The sequence below is a fragment of the Hypanus sabinus genome, chromosome 3, assembly GCF_030144855.1.
Source record: "Hypanus sabinus isolate sHypSab1 chromosome 3, sHypSab1.hap1, whole genome shotgun sequence".
Taxonomy (NCBI): domain Eukaryota; kingdom Metazoa; phylum Chordata; class Chondrichthyes; order Myliobatiformes; family Dasyatidae; genus Hypanus; species Hypanus sabinus.
The window spans coordinates 28,175,427-28,193,199 of NC_082708.1; the positions used below are offsets into that span (position 1 = coordinate 28,175,427).

Here is a 17,773-nt window from a genome sequence, read left to right on the forward strand (position 1 = left end):
CATTTCTTCCTTCCCTCAAAAGGGACTCTGCTGACCACGCCACAACATACTCAACTAGGACCACATCCTGTTTCTGTGCCAACGTACAGGACTCAAGGAACACCTGCGTATAGCTACGTACCTCCACACTGGTAAATTCGCAAACCAATTCATGTAAGTTTAAGAGCTTGGGTGGGGTGCAATTTGTGAAATGTATAATAGAAACATAGAAGCATAGAAAACCTACAGCACAATACAGGCCCTTTGTCCCACAAAGCTGTGCTGAATATGTCTTTACCTTAGAAATTACCTAGGGTTACCAATAGCCCTTTATTTTTCTGAGCTCCATATACCTGTCCAGGAGTCTCTTAAAAGACCCTATCATATCCGCCTCCACCACCATTGCCAGCAGCCCATTCCATGCACTCACTACTCTGCGTTTTACAAAAACTTACCCCTGACATCTCCCTTGTACCTGTTTCTAAGCACCTTAAAACTGTGCCCTCTCCTGCTAGCCATTTCAGCCCTGGGGAAAATGCCTCTGACTAGCTACACGATCAATGCCTCTCATCATCTTATACACCTCTGTCAGGTTGCTGCTCATCCTCCAGCACTCTTAGGAGAAAGGGCCAAGTTCACTCAACCTATTCTCATAAGGCAAGCTCCCCAATCCTGGCAACATCCTTGTAAATCTCCTCTGTACCCTTTCTATGATTTCCACATCCTTCCTATAGTGAGGCGACCAGAACTGAGCACAGTACTCCAAGTGGGATCTGACCAGGATCCAATATGGCTGCAGCAGTACCTTTTGCCTCCTAAACCTCAATCCCACGATTGATGAAGGCCTTCTTTGCTTTCTTAACCACAGAGTCAACCTGCACAGCAGCTTTGAATGTCCTATGGACTCAGACCCCAAGATCCCTCTGATTCTCCCCACTGCCAAGAGTCTTACCATTAATGCTATATTCTGCCATCATTATCCAGATCCCCCCCCCCCCCCTTTACGAAGGTAGAGTGTTCCTAAGAAACCTTTCTTACGCTGAAATGATGTAAAGCAAAGAGCCATTAATTTATATGGGAAAATTTTTCATACAAGTGAAAACCCTCTTTGTAATGCAAAAACAGGTTACTAATGTAGGTCTTTTGTAAAAAAAAAAGCAAATATTCGTAAAGTGGGGGACACCTGTACCGTTAATAATATATTCTTCCATCATGGGAAGTTTCCTGAGTCAATATATAGGGGGCTCTGCCTAGCACAGTGTAATACTGGACCTTGGGGAGCAAGGCAGGGCAGGTAACTGAGTTGGCTGTCAGCAAACACATAGACTTCAGTGGCTGTAATTCTATTAAGATAGTGATGGAAAAAGATAATAAGGGCATAAAGCATATGGTGAGAAGGTGGGTGTATGGGGTTGAGTGGGGTCCAGGATCAGCCATGATAGAATGGCAGAACAGTCGATGGGCTGAATGGTCTAATTCTGCTCCTGTGTCTTATGGACAGGAGCACAGGTTTGGGTACTGAACTGGAGCAGGACTAATAAAGGATAATTAGACAGGATCCAGCAGAAGCTTAATTGGGTGAAACTGTTTGAAGGGAAAGAAACCAATATCAAATGGAAGACTTTCAAAAGTTTGATATCAAGAGCCCAGGAGTAACATGTAACTGTTAGGATGGAAGGGTAAACTCGGCAAGTTTAGGGAACCTTGGTTATTGAGAGGTACCGTATTCTGGTCAAGATAAAGGAAGCATACATTGGATTTAGAAGGTTAGTCCCTTGGTAACAATATTAAAAAATAAAGTATACTTAAGAGATAGTGCCCCAAGAAGATGGCATCCATCATTAAGGATCCTCACCATCCAGAACCACCTCTTATTATTACCATCGTGGGGGAGATGGTACAGGAGCCAAAAGACCCACACTCAAAGGTTTAGGAATAACTTCTCCCCTGTGCCATCAGATTTCTGAACAGTCCATGAATAGTATGAAGTTATTCACTCTGGAAAGTCAAATTGGAAGGCAAAATACGGGGTTAATGGCAGGACACTCAACAGTGCAGAGGAACAGAGTGATCTAGGGGTCCATGTCTTTAGGCCCCTTCAAAGTTGTCGTGCAAGTGGATAGGGCTGTTAAGGTGTATTGTGTATTTGGCCTTCATCAGTCGGTTGAATTTGTTATGTACCCCGTAACTGGGTGTCTGACCAGCAGAGAAAGAAGAATCCGTTGGAGTCTGGTGGTACCAAACTAAAGGTGTTTATTAGTAAACTACACAACACAATATCAAAAATGCAAATATACATATAAAACAAGTTAGCAGTAATAAACCTAAAAGTGTAGGAATACTAATAATCAATAATAAACGAGCTCTATTGATATCTAGGGGTAAATGAATTGTCATAGGAAAGTATAGAGTTCAGTTCATAAATGCTGAGGTGGTTATGGTTGTTGTATTGAAATCGTTAGAGAAAGAGAGCGAGGGAGATGTAACAGCAACAGCTGCAGCAGACAAACCTTTTGTTGCTTTCTTAATCCATCGTGTCGTTGTGGCCATTCAGTTATGACCCCTCTGGTTTTCAGCTAAACCGTTCTTCTGTGGTGGACTCGTCACTCTGGCATGAGTGGACACACACACAAATCCCCCACCTTTCCTGCTGTAACACTGTGAGCTTTACTGACCGATCTCCTGGTTCGGTCTCCGAAGCACCCACCTTTCTGTGGGTTCCCAACACTCAGTCAGTGTCCACTGGTATGTCTGAAGGGTGTCTCTCCAGACCTGTCTTTTATCCCCACTCATGGGGTCTCAGCTATCCATCAACTCTGAATGGCTGTGTCCATCAAATCAGGCCACTCCTGCTATCTCCTGAGGAATGTTAACGAGCAAAGTAAAATCCTTGTAGTGGAAGGTAAATAATCCAGGAAGAGTCAAAATACAGTAAATCAACAGTCTCTCTCCCCCTCTTATCTGTAGCAGATGTTCTTGCCTGGGCTTTATCTCTTTCTCTCTCAATAGCAGCATAGCAACAGCAATAGTTCGTAGTTGTCGGGGGGGGAATGGTTAACTCTGCACCCCATTGTCCATCAGGTCTGTCCATCATTCATAACACCCCCATCCTTCTGGAAATTTTCACCGGAGTGAAAATTAACTAATAAAGCATATTACTGAATTACAGAGTTTTAACAAAATACAGAAGTGGTCTTAACTACAAGAATAATACAGATACACTTCCAGATTAACATCTGGATAAACAATCAGCAATTACATTCTCACTCCCCTTTACATGTTGTATTTTAATATCGAATTCCTGTAACAACAGACTCCAACTTAATAACCTTCTATTTTTATTTTTCACGTTAGCCAAAAATACCAAGGGATTGTGTTCTTAGCTTAGGTGTATATTACAAAGTGTGAACCAATACATGTGTGATCATAATGTAGTACATTACAGAAATTTGTGCAAATACTAATCTCTATTTTACTTTCAAACTTAACATTCAGTCCATCTTCCATGGTGTTGTCTTTATTATTCACATGCTTTGTTAAAAAAAAAATCAAATTCCCGCAAAACCAGATCCTGTTATTCAAAGTGGCATTTGGTCAACCCTTGCCTCTTTTCCACTTAACTCTCACGTGGTTAGCTTGCTCACCAGCTTGGAACAGGCCTTCACAGACTCCTTTCACAGGAGCTATCTTATCACCAATGTTTTCCAAACTAAGCCCATTTGCTGAACTTCCAAACCACTCATTAATTTTAAGCAGGTCATTAATTTCATCTTCAGGATCTTTAATTCTGTTAGTTTCTCGTTTAACATCTGCAGGTGATCCCTCTTGGTCAAAACAACACTTTAAGTTCTGCCACTCCAGCTCACATCCTTGAACAACATCACCAAGTTGTTTATCCTTAAATTCCAAAACAAACTAATTGATTCACAGGCACCTTGTTAACAAGCCATTGTTTAGTTAATGGTCCCTTCACTTTTGCCAACAGTTCTGACACCAAACTTGACTTTAAATTTTCTTTATTCAAAAGTTTAGGAACAATACTTTTCCCTTTCCCTTCAATAATATTCACATCACCAGCTTTCATCTCCTCATAACTTTTAACACAAGTGACTGAGAATTCACTTTCTCCCGGTGCCACGGTTAACCCTTTCTTCACTGAACCAAGTCTATCTGACCCAAAAGGATTGCATTCCTTTTCAACTAAATCAGACACCTTAGACTTTTCCTGAGCTTCAACACTAGGTTCAGTATCCGCTGACTCCACATCCTTCACATCCTGAACACAAGCAAACAGGACATCTGCCTCTCCTAGGCTTTCAATACCAGTCCCTTTTTCAAATTCTAAGTTCCCCTGATCCTCCCTGTTACTCTCTGGGCAACTCCCCTTCAGAGTAAACTCAACCTTGCGGGTTAAGACAACTTCATCTGCTAACCCAGCGGCATCCTTTTCATCTAGGACTTACCCTTACATCATCGGGAACACTCTTAAATTCCTCAACTGAAAACAGCTCTGTCAAACCAGACAGATCATCTGTGTCCGCTGCCTCATCTGTTTCTCATCTTTACTCTGTGCCTCCATAACCTCCTTCCTCACTCCCAAGTGTCCACCTAGAGGTCCCTTGTGAGTCAAGTTCAAAATTTCGTTCCTTGACACTAAATCTGCTTCGTCTCCCTTACTTTCCTTAGCTCCACTATCCTCCGTTTTACCATCCTCTAACCTCTCCTGGTACAAGATCGGTAAAAACATCTCTGCTAAGTCAACACTGGACTCATTTAAACTCAGCTGCCTTTCTAGACATGCTGCGAGTGATTGCGCATGCGGGATAAATCTTGGAATCTGTGGGCGGGTCCTCAGCACTTACAGGCTTACTTGTTAATTTCACTGCTGAATACACGTCACCACCTGCCAGATCGTTACTAAGTAGGATGTCCACGCTGTCCATCGGTAGTTTAGACTGCACCCCTATTTCGACTGGTCCAGATACCAGGTCACATTTCAGAAACTTCCTGTGCAACGGTACAGCCTCGGTCCCTTTTCCGATACCTCTTAGCACAACCTCCCCAGTCTCAGTCTCAGGACCGAAGTCTAACATCTTCCTTACAATCAATGACTGATCAGCCCCAGTATCTCTCCAGATCTGCACTGGAACTGGGGTTTCTCCTTCCTTCACAGACACTGTCCCTTCCGAGATAAACTTCTCACGCCTCTCTTGTGCTCTATCTACCTTTGCCTTCCTCATCGATCTGTTGATCAACTCAATGCAACCAGTCAGGACTGCTGTTTTCCCTCTTTCTGTCTCTTTCTTTGGAGCAAAGCACTTAGATGCTATATGACCAGCTTTCCCACAATTAGAACACATAAAGTTGGGAACCTTCCTGCCAGCCTGATTTTCCTCCTCCTTACCTTTTCCACTAGCTGCCTTAGTCGGTGGGCTTTCTCTACCGTCCCTACTGCCTTTCTGGTAGCTCTTATTTAGAGAAAACTTTGTTTTGTGGGTTAAGGCATACTTGTCTGCTAATTTGGCAGTCGCAGAGTCACTGTCTCCTTCTCATCCAAGTATGTCTTCATACTCTCAGGGACACAACTTTTAATTTGCTCCATCGGTATTAACTGTAATAGTTTATCATAATCTCCAATGACCCCTTTTGAGGCGCACCAACGCTCACAATATATTTGCATCTCACGGACAAACTCTAAATACGTGTGGTTCCACGGCTTTCTCAAGTTCCGGAACTTCTGCCAGTATGCCTCTGGCACCAACTCGTAACTCCTCAATACAGCCCTTTTTACTTCCTCATAATCCTTAGCCTCATCCATAGACAATGCCGAATACGCTTGTGGAGCCTTCCCCCTAAGTACGCTCTGTTACAGAACAGCCCATTTCCCCTTAGGCCAGTTCTGATTCACAGCCACTTTCTCAAAATGAAGGAAGAACTTATTGACATCCATCTCCTCGAATGGAGGTACCAACTGGATCTCCTGACCAATCTTGAACCCCTCATTTGGGTTTGCTACCAGGTCCCTTCCCTGTGATGCCTTTAACCTCTCCATTTCCAGTGCAAACTGCCTATCAGCTTCTTCTCTCTGCCTTACAGCTTCTATCTCTTTTATCTAGAGCTCATGTTCCCTTTCCTCCTTCTCCACATCCAACCTTAATCTTTCTATCTGTATCTGAAGCTCACCCTCGACTGGTTTTTTCTCAGGGAACAGGTCCAATACATCCGATGTGAACACACTCTCGGATACATAATGCACAGCTATTGCTCTCTGTCTATCCAACTTGCTCATCGACAATTTCACCGCTGAGAGAGTTAATCGTTTTGCAACGGTCACCAATTCCGCCTTCTTGGCATCCTCTAATGCCCCCGAAGTCAGGTCTTTTAAAAATTTGTCAATTTCCATCTCTGCTGGTTTCCCATCTGGTTATCTACACAACCAGATCAGATAAGGGACCTTTATCCCGATTTACTGGCCCCCCCCCCCCCCCAAATTGGTAATCAGATCCTGGAGACGAGGCCCCAATTTGTTATGTACCCCCTACTGGGTGTCTGACCAGCAGAGAAAGAAGAATCCGTTGGAGTCTGGTGGTACCAAACTAAAGGTGTTTATTAGTAAACTACACAATACAATATCAAAAATGCAAATATACATATAAAACAAGTTAGCAGTAATAAACCTAAAAGTGCAGGAATACTAATAATCAATAATAAACAAGCTCTATTGATGTCTAGGGGTAAATGCATTGTCATAGGAAAGTATAGAGTTCAGTTCATAAATGCTGAGGTGGTTATGGTTGTTGTATTGAAATCGTTAGAGAAAGAGAGTGAGGGAGATGTAACAGCAACAGCTGCAGCAGACAAACCTTTTGTTACTTTCTTAATCCGTCGTGTCGTTGTGGCCATTCAGTTATGACCCCTCTGGTTTTCAGCTAAACCGTTCTTCTGTGGTGGACTCGTCACTCTGGCATGAGTGGACACACACACAAGTCCCCACCTTTCTTGCTATAACACTGTGAGCTTCACTGACGGATCTCCTGGTTCGGTCTCCGAAGCCCCCACCTTTCTGTGGGTTCCCAACACTCAGTCAGTGTCCACTGGTATGTCTGAAGGGTGTCTCTCCAGACCTGTCTTTTATCCTCACTCATGGGGTCTCAGCTATCCATCAACTCTGAATGACTGTGTCCATCAAATCAGGCCACTCCTGCTATCTCCTGAGGAATGTTAACGAGCAAAGTAAAGTCCTTGTAGTGAAAGGTAAATAATCCAGGAAGCGTCAAAATACAGTAAATAACAGTCTCTCTCCCCCTCTTATCTGTAGCAGATGTTCTTGCCTGGGCTTTATCTATCTCTCTCTCTCAATAGCATCATAGCAACAGCAATAGTTCGTAGTTGTCGGGTGGGGAATGGTTAACTCTGCACCCCATTGTCCATCAGGTCTGTCCATCACTCATAACAAGTTCAAGAGGCACAAGATCGTGATTCAGCTCCCAAAGTTCCCAAAGGCTAGAAGGTGGCTTATGTTGTTTTGTTGCTTTAAAAGGAAAGCAAGGACCAGGGTACTATGGGCCGGCCAATCTGACATTAGGATGTTCAAGCATTTGGATCAACAGTCTAATTAGCAAAAGTCAGCATGGCTTTCTGCATGCCAAGTCGTAATTGATGAACCTTTGAGTTTATTTTAAAGGAATAATCTAAAAGGTAGACGAGGGTAGGGCTGTGGGTGTTGTTCACTTGAACTTTAGCAAGGCATTTGACAAGGCCCCATGTGGTAGACTGATCTGGAAGGTTCGGTCCCATGGATCCATGGAGAGATGGTTAGGTAGATTCAAAATTGGCTCTGAGGTGGGAAGCAGAAGATAATGGAAGAAGGCTGTTTCTTGGAATGGAGGCTGCTGACTAGTGGTGCGCTGCAGGGATCAATGTTGGGACCCTTGTGGATTTCAGTTAATTGGAACTCATTTTGGCCCAATTAAGCAGCTGCCCAAATTAGCTGAAGTTTCATGGAAATGGTTACAAAGATATAAAAAAAGACTAACTGAGTAATTATGTATTTAGATTAAATTAAAAAAACAAATTGGAACACTATCATTGGTGCTATGGTACTAGAAAACTGCATTAGCTCCTGATCATTATTGATGGAGGAATTCATCCAGTGTATGCAATGAACAGAATCAGTGCAGACACCGAGAGCAGATAGTGGACTGCCTTTATACAATGCTAGCAATGAAGCATAGGGAAATTGTTTCATTTTCTCACCGGGCCGTTTCTGGCTTGAAACCACAGTGAGCAAAACAGTTCCAAATTCACCTACTGCTTATTTCTCGTGGATTTTGTGTGACAAAAATCACTACTTTTTGAATGCAAACACATGCAACTGATAATTATTTTAAAACTGTTCGTTATAAGCCCACTGTAGCATATAACAGCTGCTCAAGCGGGCACAACTGAAGCTAGTTAGAATCTGATCAGCAACAGTCTGCTGCCCCTATTAAGCAGCACAATGCCCCAAGTAAATGAAGGGAATCCCAGCAACTTTCTCAATTGTTTTTTGTTCTTTAAGAGTTGTTCGAAGTAAGCGGCTGTCCCAGTGACTGTTGGTCCATTTAACTGGAATCAACTGTAATTGATTTGGATGTGAATGCTCAAGGCTTGATCAGTATGTTTGCAGATGAGGCAAAATTAGGAAGTACTGCTAATGGTGATCATGCATCTTGATCAGTTTGGGAAATAAGCTAAAGAGGCGAACATAAAGTGATGTATTTTGGAAAGTTATACAAGCTTAGGACTGCACTATGAGTGGTAGGACAGTGGAACAGTGGGTGTGCTGTGGAAGAGGGCCACAGGAGTACAAGCACATTGTTGAAAGTGATGTCACAGACAGGGTGGTGGAGAAAGATATTTAACACACTGGCCTTAATCGGACAAGGCACTGAATATAGGAGTTGAGACATTATGTTGCAGTTCCATATGTCTTTGGTAAGGCTGTATTTGAAGTGCTGTGCACCATTTGGTCACCGTTATAGGAATGATGTAATTAAATAGAAAGAGTGCAGAAAAGACTTGAGGATGTTGCCGGGTTTAGAGGGCCTGAGTTTTAGGGAGAGGTTGGCCAGTTTAAATCTTTTTCCCTTTGAATGTAGAAGAATGAGGGTTATGTTTAGAGGTTTACAAAATCGTGAGGAGCGTAGATAAGGTGAGTGGTCGCAGTGTTTTCCCCAGGGTAGTGGAATCTATAAGTGATAAAACTTTATGGGTGAGGGGAAGTATTTAAAAGAGACATGAGGGGCAACTTTTCCACCTAAAGGGTGGGGAGTGGTAGGAATGAGCTGCCAGAGGAAGTGGTTGAGGCATGTATAATATCATTTAAGAAGCACTTAGATAAGTACATCCAGTAGCAAGGCATAGAGGAATAAGGGTCCAATGCACAAAACCTGGTCTGGATGGATAGACACTGGGGTTGCCATGTACTTGTTGGGCAAAAGAGCCTGTATCCATGCTGTATAATCAGAAACAAGAAAATCTGAAGATGCTGGAAATGCAAAACAACACACACAGAAAGTTGGAGGAACTCAAGTAGGTCAGGCAGCATCTATGGAAAATAGTACAGTCAACATTTTGGGAAGGGACTTGGCCTGAAACATTGAATGTTTACACTTTTCCGTAGATGCTGCCTGACCTACTGAGTTAATCCATCTTTTTGTGTGTGTTGCTCTGTATCTATGCTAAGTTTAATGTCCAATGCTACTGCTTAGTGCTTCTAAATTTGTCATTCATTTGAGATGTGGGTATCACTGGCAAGGCTAAAATGTAATGGTCACCCCTAATAAGCCCCACACATGAAATGTAATGTATGCATAGTTTTGAGACTCATTAGAAAGTAGAGTAATTGATAATAAGTCCATGCCTTGGACTTGTGCCTTAGGCCTGCCCCATCTGGTGCCTCTTGACCCGACTGGAAAAGCTTGTAGTATGCATATTAGCCTCATCAGTTACCACAGTTAGGATTGGAAGGTTGTCCTTTGTACGATGATATTATAGTATGTTTTAAATTAATTATGTATTCAAAAACTTTTTGCTATAGTTTAGTCAAAAGCTTCAGGTTTAATCCTGGGATCTACTTTGTAAAAATTATTCTAAAAAGAAATTATTTTAAAAGCATTAACACTTTAGTTGCTTCTGGTCTAATAATTTGGTTCCACATCATTCAAGTTTTACAATATAAGATGAAGATTGGCATCAAACGTTTGGAGAAGTTAAACTTAAAATACCATTGTTTAAAATTTTGATATCTCTTGAGCTGTCAATTAAATTTAATGTAATTTTCCTTGAAAGTACAAAATTTAGCATAAGGTAATTGATTAGAATAGCCAGTAATTCATTGTATGTAAAGTTTATTTGATTTATGAAATCTTTGCCAATATGGGCATTTTGGTCTGCTTTGTACTCAATTTCTTTGATTAACAGTATTGTACAAAAGTCTTAGACACCTAGATTTTTAATATAAATTTTGTTTTAGATGTTTTTGTCTTCTGCATTAGTGTGTCAGTAGAAAAGAGCAGATTTTAGACTTCCAAACATTCATTTTCCAAAAAATTAAATGTTCTAAAGAAATTTTTGTATTTTATTAGTGAAAGTAACATATTAAGTTATAGGCCACTTATCAAATAAAAACTTTATACTTTATAGGTAATCAGTGCCTGATTAAGCAAAGGTAACAAACAGGTTCTAATGATCAATGACATAATGAGTTGAATGAACTAAGCTGATTAACAGAAACAGGTGTAGAATGTATCAGACAACCAAACTAAAAGGTGAGTGTGGGCTGATGTGACACTTTAACCTTCAAAGCGTCAATTCTTACACTATGGTAAGAGTGAGCATAGTAACAAAATGCAAGGTGGCCATCTTGTGTCTGCAAGGTCTCTCCCAAGCAGAAATCTTCTGGCAGACAGGAGTTTCAAGATGTGTTGTCTAAACTTTTCCGAAGAAGCACAAAGAAACGGACAAGGTTGAGGAGCAGAAACGCAGTGGTCGTTCATGGGAAACAGTGCAGCAGACGAGAGATTAAACCAGACAGACATCACTTCTAAGTCCTAAGAAATCCAGCTCTGCTATCAGCTCTGAACTCACAGAAACCACTGGAATCCAAGTACACCCCTCTACAGTCTGGAGAAGTCTTGTCAGAAGTAGTTTTCAGGGAAGAGTTGCTCCCAAAAGCAATTCTTCTGAAGTGGAAACAAAACCAGGAGACTCACCTACGCACAAAACACAAGTACTGGAGTGCTGAACAATGGCAGCAAGAGCACTGGACTGACGAGTCAAAATTTTGGAGGCAGTTTATCTGTAGAAGAGTTGGAGAGTACTGCATTGATGAGTGTCTTTAGCCAACAGTGAAGCACAGCGGTGTATCCCTGCAGGTTTAGGACTGCAGTTCTGCAAATGGAGTTGGCGATCTGGTCAGAATTAATCGAATCCTCACTGCTGAGAAGTACAAGTAGAATCTCATCTATCATGCAATGATTCCAAACACACATCCAAGGTCATAAATAACTACCTTCAGCCAAAAGAAGAACATGGAGTTCTGCAACAGATGGTATGGCTTCCAGAGCCCTGATCTCAACATCATCGAGAATGTCTGGGATTGCTTGGAAAGATGGAAGCAAGCGAGACAGCCAAAGTCTGCATAAGAGCTATTCTCCAAGATGCTTGGAATAATCGACCAGGTGATTTTCTAATGAAACTGAACCACAGTGTTCCTAAGAGAATTGATGTAGTTTTAAAGGCAAAGGCTGGTCACACCAAGTATTGACTTTATTTGGTTTTTTACAGTTTACTGCTTTGCTCTTTATGGTAATTTTCTTGATATTTAGGAACTTTTCATTATTTTTGAATGCAACTTTGCTTTACAGAATTACAGAATGTGCCTAAGACTTTTGCACAGTACCGTAATTTTGAAATTTTGTTTATTAATTTTCTTGAACAAAATTCCATTTTTCCCATGATTGTATGCTCCAGGTGTGTATAGTTTTATTATTCAGAGCAGTACTTTGTACAGTATTATAAATGAAACAGATCAGAAAAGAACTTGGATGCCATTGTGCAGTAAAAGAAAAGTATTTACCCTCAACCTGATTCTGTAAAGTAGTATGAGTTTATATTTTCTTCAGAGCAGCATTTAGACTCTTCCATAATCTATGCACTATTTTGCCAATTTTGGTATCATCCCAATTTTATGTTGTTTACATTGAATTACATTTTTTTTCTATTCATCCACTTAAACTTTAAAGTCCATCCTGGTCTATAGTTCACTTAGCATGTATGTTTTTTAAACAAAACAAATAATGCATGTAATGTGGAATCCCTATAAGACCATAAGACTTAGGAGCAGAATTAGGCCATTCACTCCATCTGCTCTGCCATTTCATCATGGCTGTCCCTGGATCCCATTTCAGCCCCATACACCTGCCTTTTCTCCATATCCTTTGATGCCCTGACCAATCAGGAATCTATCAACTTCTGCTTTAAGTATACCACAGACTTGACCACCGTAGTCTGTAGCAGAGCATTCCACAGATTTACTACTCTCTGGCTAAAAGAATTCCTCCTTCCCTCTGTTCTAAAGGGTCATCCCTCAATTTTGAGGCTGTGCCCTCTAGTTCTGGATACCCTCACCACAGGAAACATCCTGTCCACATCCATCCTATTTAGTCCTTTCAACATTTGGTACATTTCAATGAGATCCCCCTGCATTCTTGTAAATCCCAGTGAGTACAGGTCCAAAGCTGCCAAACGCTTCTCATGTATTAACCCCCTCATTCCCAGAATCATCCTCATGAACCTGCTCTTTGACTCCAATGACAGCACATCCTTTCTGAGATATGGGGCCAGAACTCTTGATAATACTCCAAGTGTGCCCTGACTAATGTCTTATAAAGGCCCAACATTATCTCCTTGCTTTTATATTCTGTTCCTCTTGAAATAAATGCCAACATTGCATTTGCCTTCTTTACCACTGACTCGACCTTTAAATTAACCTTCTGGGAGTCTTGCACAAGGCCTCCTAAGTTCCACTGCACCTCTGATATTTGAAGTTTGTAAAGACACTTCCCTTTTTTTTAAGTGGAAAAATGAAAACTAGTAATCCTACTGCATTTATTCCTCTTAAGTAAATGTGCATTGAAAGTATTTAATATGATTACTGGTAATTCTCTTTTAAAGTTTGTGCTGATTTAAGTCTTGGTCTTTGAAATTCCCTATTTGTTATTTTCCATTATAAAGTTGCAAAAATTCATTTTGTTTAGTACATAGTCATTGCCATTTTAAATTTAATATAATTGCAATCCTGCTGTTTTGGCCTAGTTGTTTCTGTGGTCGTAACTGGATGAGAAATTTAAATATTATTCAGAATTTCTGTACTTGTAATATTAGCCATTTATTTAATGAAATATGATTGTAGAGTTAATGTTAGATTTGTTTGTTAGATATGGCATAAAGTCCTGTTTCTTTTACAGATCTGGAGTCAGACATTGTATGCAACTACTCAAGTCTTATGTTGGTGCTTGTGCATCGAAGCCACATGGCACCAAGTTTGTTTGCAAGGACAAAGTCAAAGGTCACTTTATGCATTAAGTGTTTTTTTTTGTAAAAGCTGCTTTTCTCCAAATTTCTGCCTCATTTAAGTTCTTTTCCATCATAGCTACTCAAAATTGTTACTGACCAACATTTGTTATTACCAGTGAGGCTACGGCCAAAGGGGCCTATTCAATGGTGAGAGGACATCCTTTTAAAAATTGCATGTTTCACTATTTCTGTTATTCAGATCCCAGATAGAGGTCTACATTGACATTTAAAAGCAAAAAATTGAGCCCAATCTAAATTTGATGCATCAATCCTAAGCAAGGCAAAACATTATTTCAGTCTAAAGGGAAAGCACGATTGTCTCTTTGATCTGATTGGTATTCTCAATATAGCAAATAGCAGCCATAAAAGCTGAGATGTTCAGTTAGAATATTAACCTTTCTAGTTGCATTTAAAAGGTATTATCAATATTAGTACTCACCACTGAAATGGCCTTTGATCTTTTTTTGTTTTTGATAGAATTATTCAGGAAAGCTTTGAGGGGTTAAAGGGATATAGAAATAATGGCGCACTCATTTCATTGCTGCAGCACAGTGAATTCTTGGGATGGCTTAAATAATGCAGCATTACTTGTTTGAAATAGTTGGCCAGAATCTTTGTTCAAGATGAAGTAATTGGCTCACCACCGTTTCTTCCTGCAGCCAATTCATTACAGCTATTAAATCAGCATTGTGTTCATTTGGGGTTCTAAATACAGCTTGCACTGTATTGAAAGCGATATTACTATGGCATTGGCTTTACTTTGCTGCTTGTTAAAGAAAAATAATCTGGATTCATGATGCACAAAGGTTGTTCTCCTCAAACCTGTGAAATTCTACCACCGTTAAGCTCTTTAGTATCCTGGGTTTATGCTGTCTCCCTCATTAAATTGAACTAGTTGTCAGTTTGTTAGAAGTTATTACTGACATTTTTGCAATTATTTGGAAGTTTAAAATGTCATTTAAATATTATACAATTTCAAGCAAAGCAATTACACTTTCAGGTATTTCTTAATGAAAAGACCTGAATAGAAGAACACTGCAGTTTTAAAACTCTTGATGGTCTTAGTTGATAGGAATTTGTGGAAAATACCATCCACACAGAATGGGTGCAGTGTTAATTTATGAAAATATTAATTCATAGCCTGGCAAATAAATCCTTTCCATCTTGTTTTGGGAATGAATGTAAATGACTGGAAAGCACTGACAAAGGTATGAGGGTGAAGTATTTTGAATTTTAGGGAGTACATATTTTCCTTCAACTTAGAAATGACCACATATCAAAATTCTGTCAAAACACATAAGATAGGTTATGTTGCACAATACATATATAAAAAATAATCTATGCTAATAAACAGGTGCAAGACTTTATACATGAATATATATATATAGATATGTATGTAACACGCCCGTATTGTGTTTGTGGTTGGCTTTATAGACTGATTCTTGAAGAGAAAACTATACAACACCTAGGTTTTAAATAGAATTGTAATCAAATATATTAAACTTCGCAGTCTGCTCTGGCAGATTTTTTTTACATTCAGATCACATAATTAAAAGAGGTTAATTGGATAATTTCCTAAAATGCATGTGGTGTTTTCTATGCACTCACTGCAATCCTAACCAAATAAAGCTATGGTTGTAAGGAGCAGCGCTTTGCTTTAAAGTAGCCTGTTTAATAATGGTAGGAAAGAGGGTATATTCTGCATTATCAAAGGAGGCATTCTGATGCTGAAGTATTAAGGCGGTCTAAGTTTAAAATGCTCAGATTTGTAAGTAGTCAGAAATGATTGTTGCAGAAGATTAATTTTAAATCATACTTCAGCAAATTTAATATTTGTTTAAGGTATAGACAAATCTGATCCATTTTGTATTTAATTGTGACATTCTTGAGCAACATTCCATTAAGAAAAAATGAGTTGGCTTAGCATATTAAAAGAAAAACATCAGAGAGTTTTAATCCTTTTTTTTTGCTAGAACAGCCATTATTTGGTCTACTGTTAAAATTTGCCTGAATTTCAGTGATGGATCTCTTAAAACTGTTGTACCGTTGATTTCACCAACTAGTTAATTTGACAATGGAAAAATAGAATTTTTGACTAATTTTCCTAAATCATTCCACATCAGAGAATGAGGCTTGGCTACAGTGTTCAGTATCCACCAGCGTTACTGCATTACAAACCCTGCAGTGATTAGATGGTATTCTTCCCTGCCTTGAAGGATTGAAGAACAAATTAGTGATGAGGGCTCTCACATCCTGGCAAAATAGGGAGGGAGAAATCTTTGGTTTTTCATTCAAGTTATATCACAAGTGATTGAGAAACTGCTCAATCCAGTGAAGACATCAGAAGCATCAGGCGTGCAGATGTCTTAAGCTGAAATTAATTTGAGCGTTGCAAGTTTGATACCATCTGCCTTTAAATTGAAACTCAAAACTATAAAATAGGCACTTAGTAAAAAATGGTTTCTAAATTACTAGGTACTAATTGAAAGCAAGATGCAAGTGAGCAATTTTGAACAGAACCAGCCACTATTGATGCAAATGATTATCTTGTGATTATGTTTTCAGTGAGATTTTTTTTACATTTCACTGAGAAATCATGAGTGCATCGGTGCAAACTAATTACTGCTCTTAAAATCAGCAGTTTAGCTTTTTACAAGTTAATGATGGGGAGGGGGGACAAGCACAATATGCAAAGAAATGTAGTTTTACTGTAATTGTCTTGAGGTAAAATTTCCCACTAATTTGTATGAATGGAACTGGCAAATGGGAATTATTCAATGTAATGTTAGCTAGTTATGCCCTATTGACTTAATTGGTTTTAGGCATCTTCAAAAAATGTTTGTGCCTGAGGTCAAAGTAAAATTTCCCAGCTCATTGCAAAGGACCGAATTCTGACTTCTCTTTGTATTGCTAATATTTTGTAAATGAGGGTGTATTAATAAGTGGGGGCTAATATTTCAGTCATTATTGAGAAGATTAGGTTCAGATTTTTGTATTAAATTTGCTTCACTTAATGTCAATTAATATACACAGGTAGGCTTGCAAGACAGTCTAAATCCATTTATCCCTGATGGAACTTTATCCTCCAGCCATTTAATTAGTCCATGTGATTTTTTTTAATCCCATTGTTTCAATATTGTAATGTATAATTAGGTTTGTCACAATCTTTTTTTTAAACTGGGGTTTCTTCATATGAAAAGTACAATTTTCTAAGCAGAATTATGTAAACTGTCTTAAATTTGGTTCCAGTTTATGGTGAATTGATGATATTACTCCTCCACAAATAAGCTGCTTAAGTAGGGAGAGTTGCTCTGAAGCCTGGACAAACTAACCTGAGAGCACTTTACTCTATCAAAATTGATAACCCTTGCCCCCCAGACTTGAGAATGCTTAAAGCCAAAGTGCAGATTTTGAATAAAATAAATTCATTAGATTCCTTAAATCCTTTTAAATCTTACCCTGTTGCTATAGTTTCAAGAGAATATAGCTGATTGGTCTTGGATAATTTAACCGCTGCTCACTAGGCTATTTTACTAAATAGTTCACCATTTGTCAGATCAGTATTGTGTCACCAGTTAAGATATTTTTGTATCACTGCCCACAGTTAAGTGATCACTTGGCTACAGACTATAAGATGTGCTTTGCTAATTCCTATTTTGATAAAATCTGCACTCAATTACTATTTCTGGTGACTTCAATGCAGGTAAATGCATCTTTATCAAGCATATAAAATGTTTATTTACTGAACTTGAACATGGGGGATGCAATTCTTAAATAAAAATTATTGGTGTACATAGAGCAACAGCAGGCATTGTGGTGGTCTTGTTAATAAAACTTAATGGCCAACAGGGTAATGTTTTTCAACTATTAAAGTGCTTGCAGTACTGCTCTGTGTGGAGCATCTTTTATTTACATCCATATGGTTAATAGAATTGGAATCCTTTAATTTTGAAAAGTCACCAGAAAAAAAATATTTGAGTAAGAACGTGCAAGTAAATGGGTTTCCAACAGTTTGCCTGACGTTCTTGTCTTGTTATGCACTTTGTGCTGCATAATGTTAGCAATAGCTTGACTTGCATTATTGTATACTTTTGTTCCTTCTTACTGTTTTGTTAAATTAACAGATTTTCAATTCTTTCTTCTGCCACATTTTTGAAAGGAGAAATTGGTGCCC

The 17,773-nt window shown here is 39.4% G+C and overlaps 1 protein-coding gene across 2 annotated transcripts in view; it reads left to right on the top strand.

Moving 5' to 3' along the window:
- fam168a (family with sequence similarity 168 member A) overlaps positions 1–17,485 on the top strand; it is a 151,667-nt gene extending 134,182 nt beyond the window's left edge. For both annotated transcript variants that reach the window (XM_059963950.1, XM_059963951.1), the window contains exons 7-8: positions 23–153; positions 13,491–17,485. In XM_059963950.1, coding sequence (XP_059819933.1) covers positions 23–135 — 113 coding nt within the window. In that variant the 3' untranslated portion in view covers positions 136–153; positions 13,491–17,485. The remainder of the gene's footprint in view (positions 1–22; positions 154–13,490) is intronic.
- Positions 17,486–17,773: the final 288 nt, after the last annotated feature.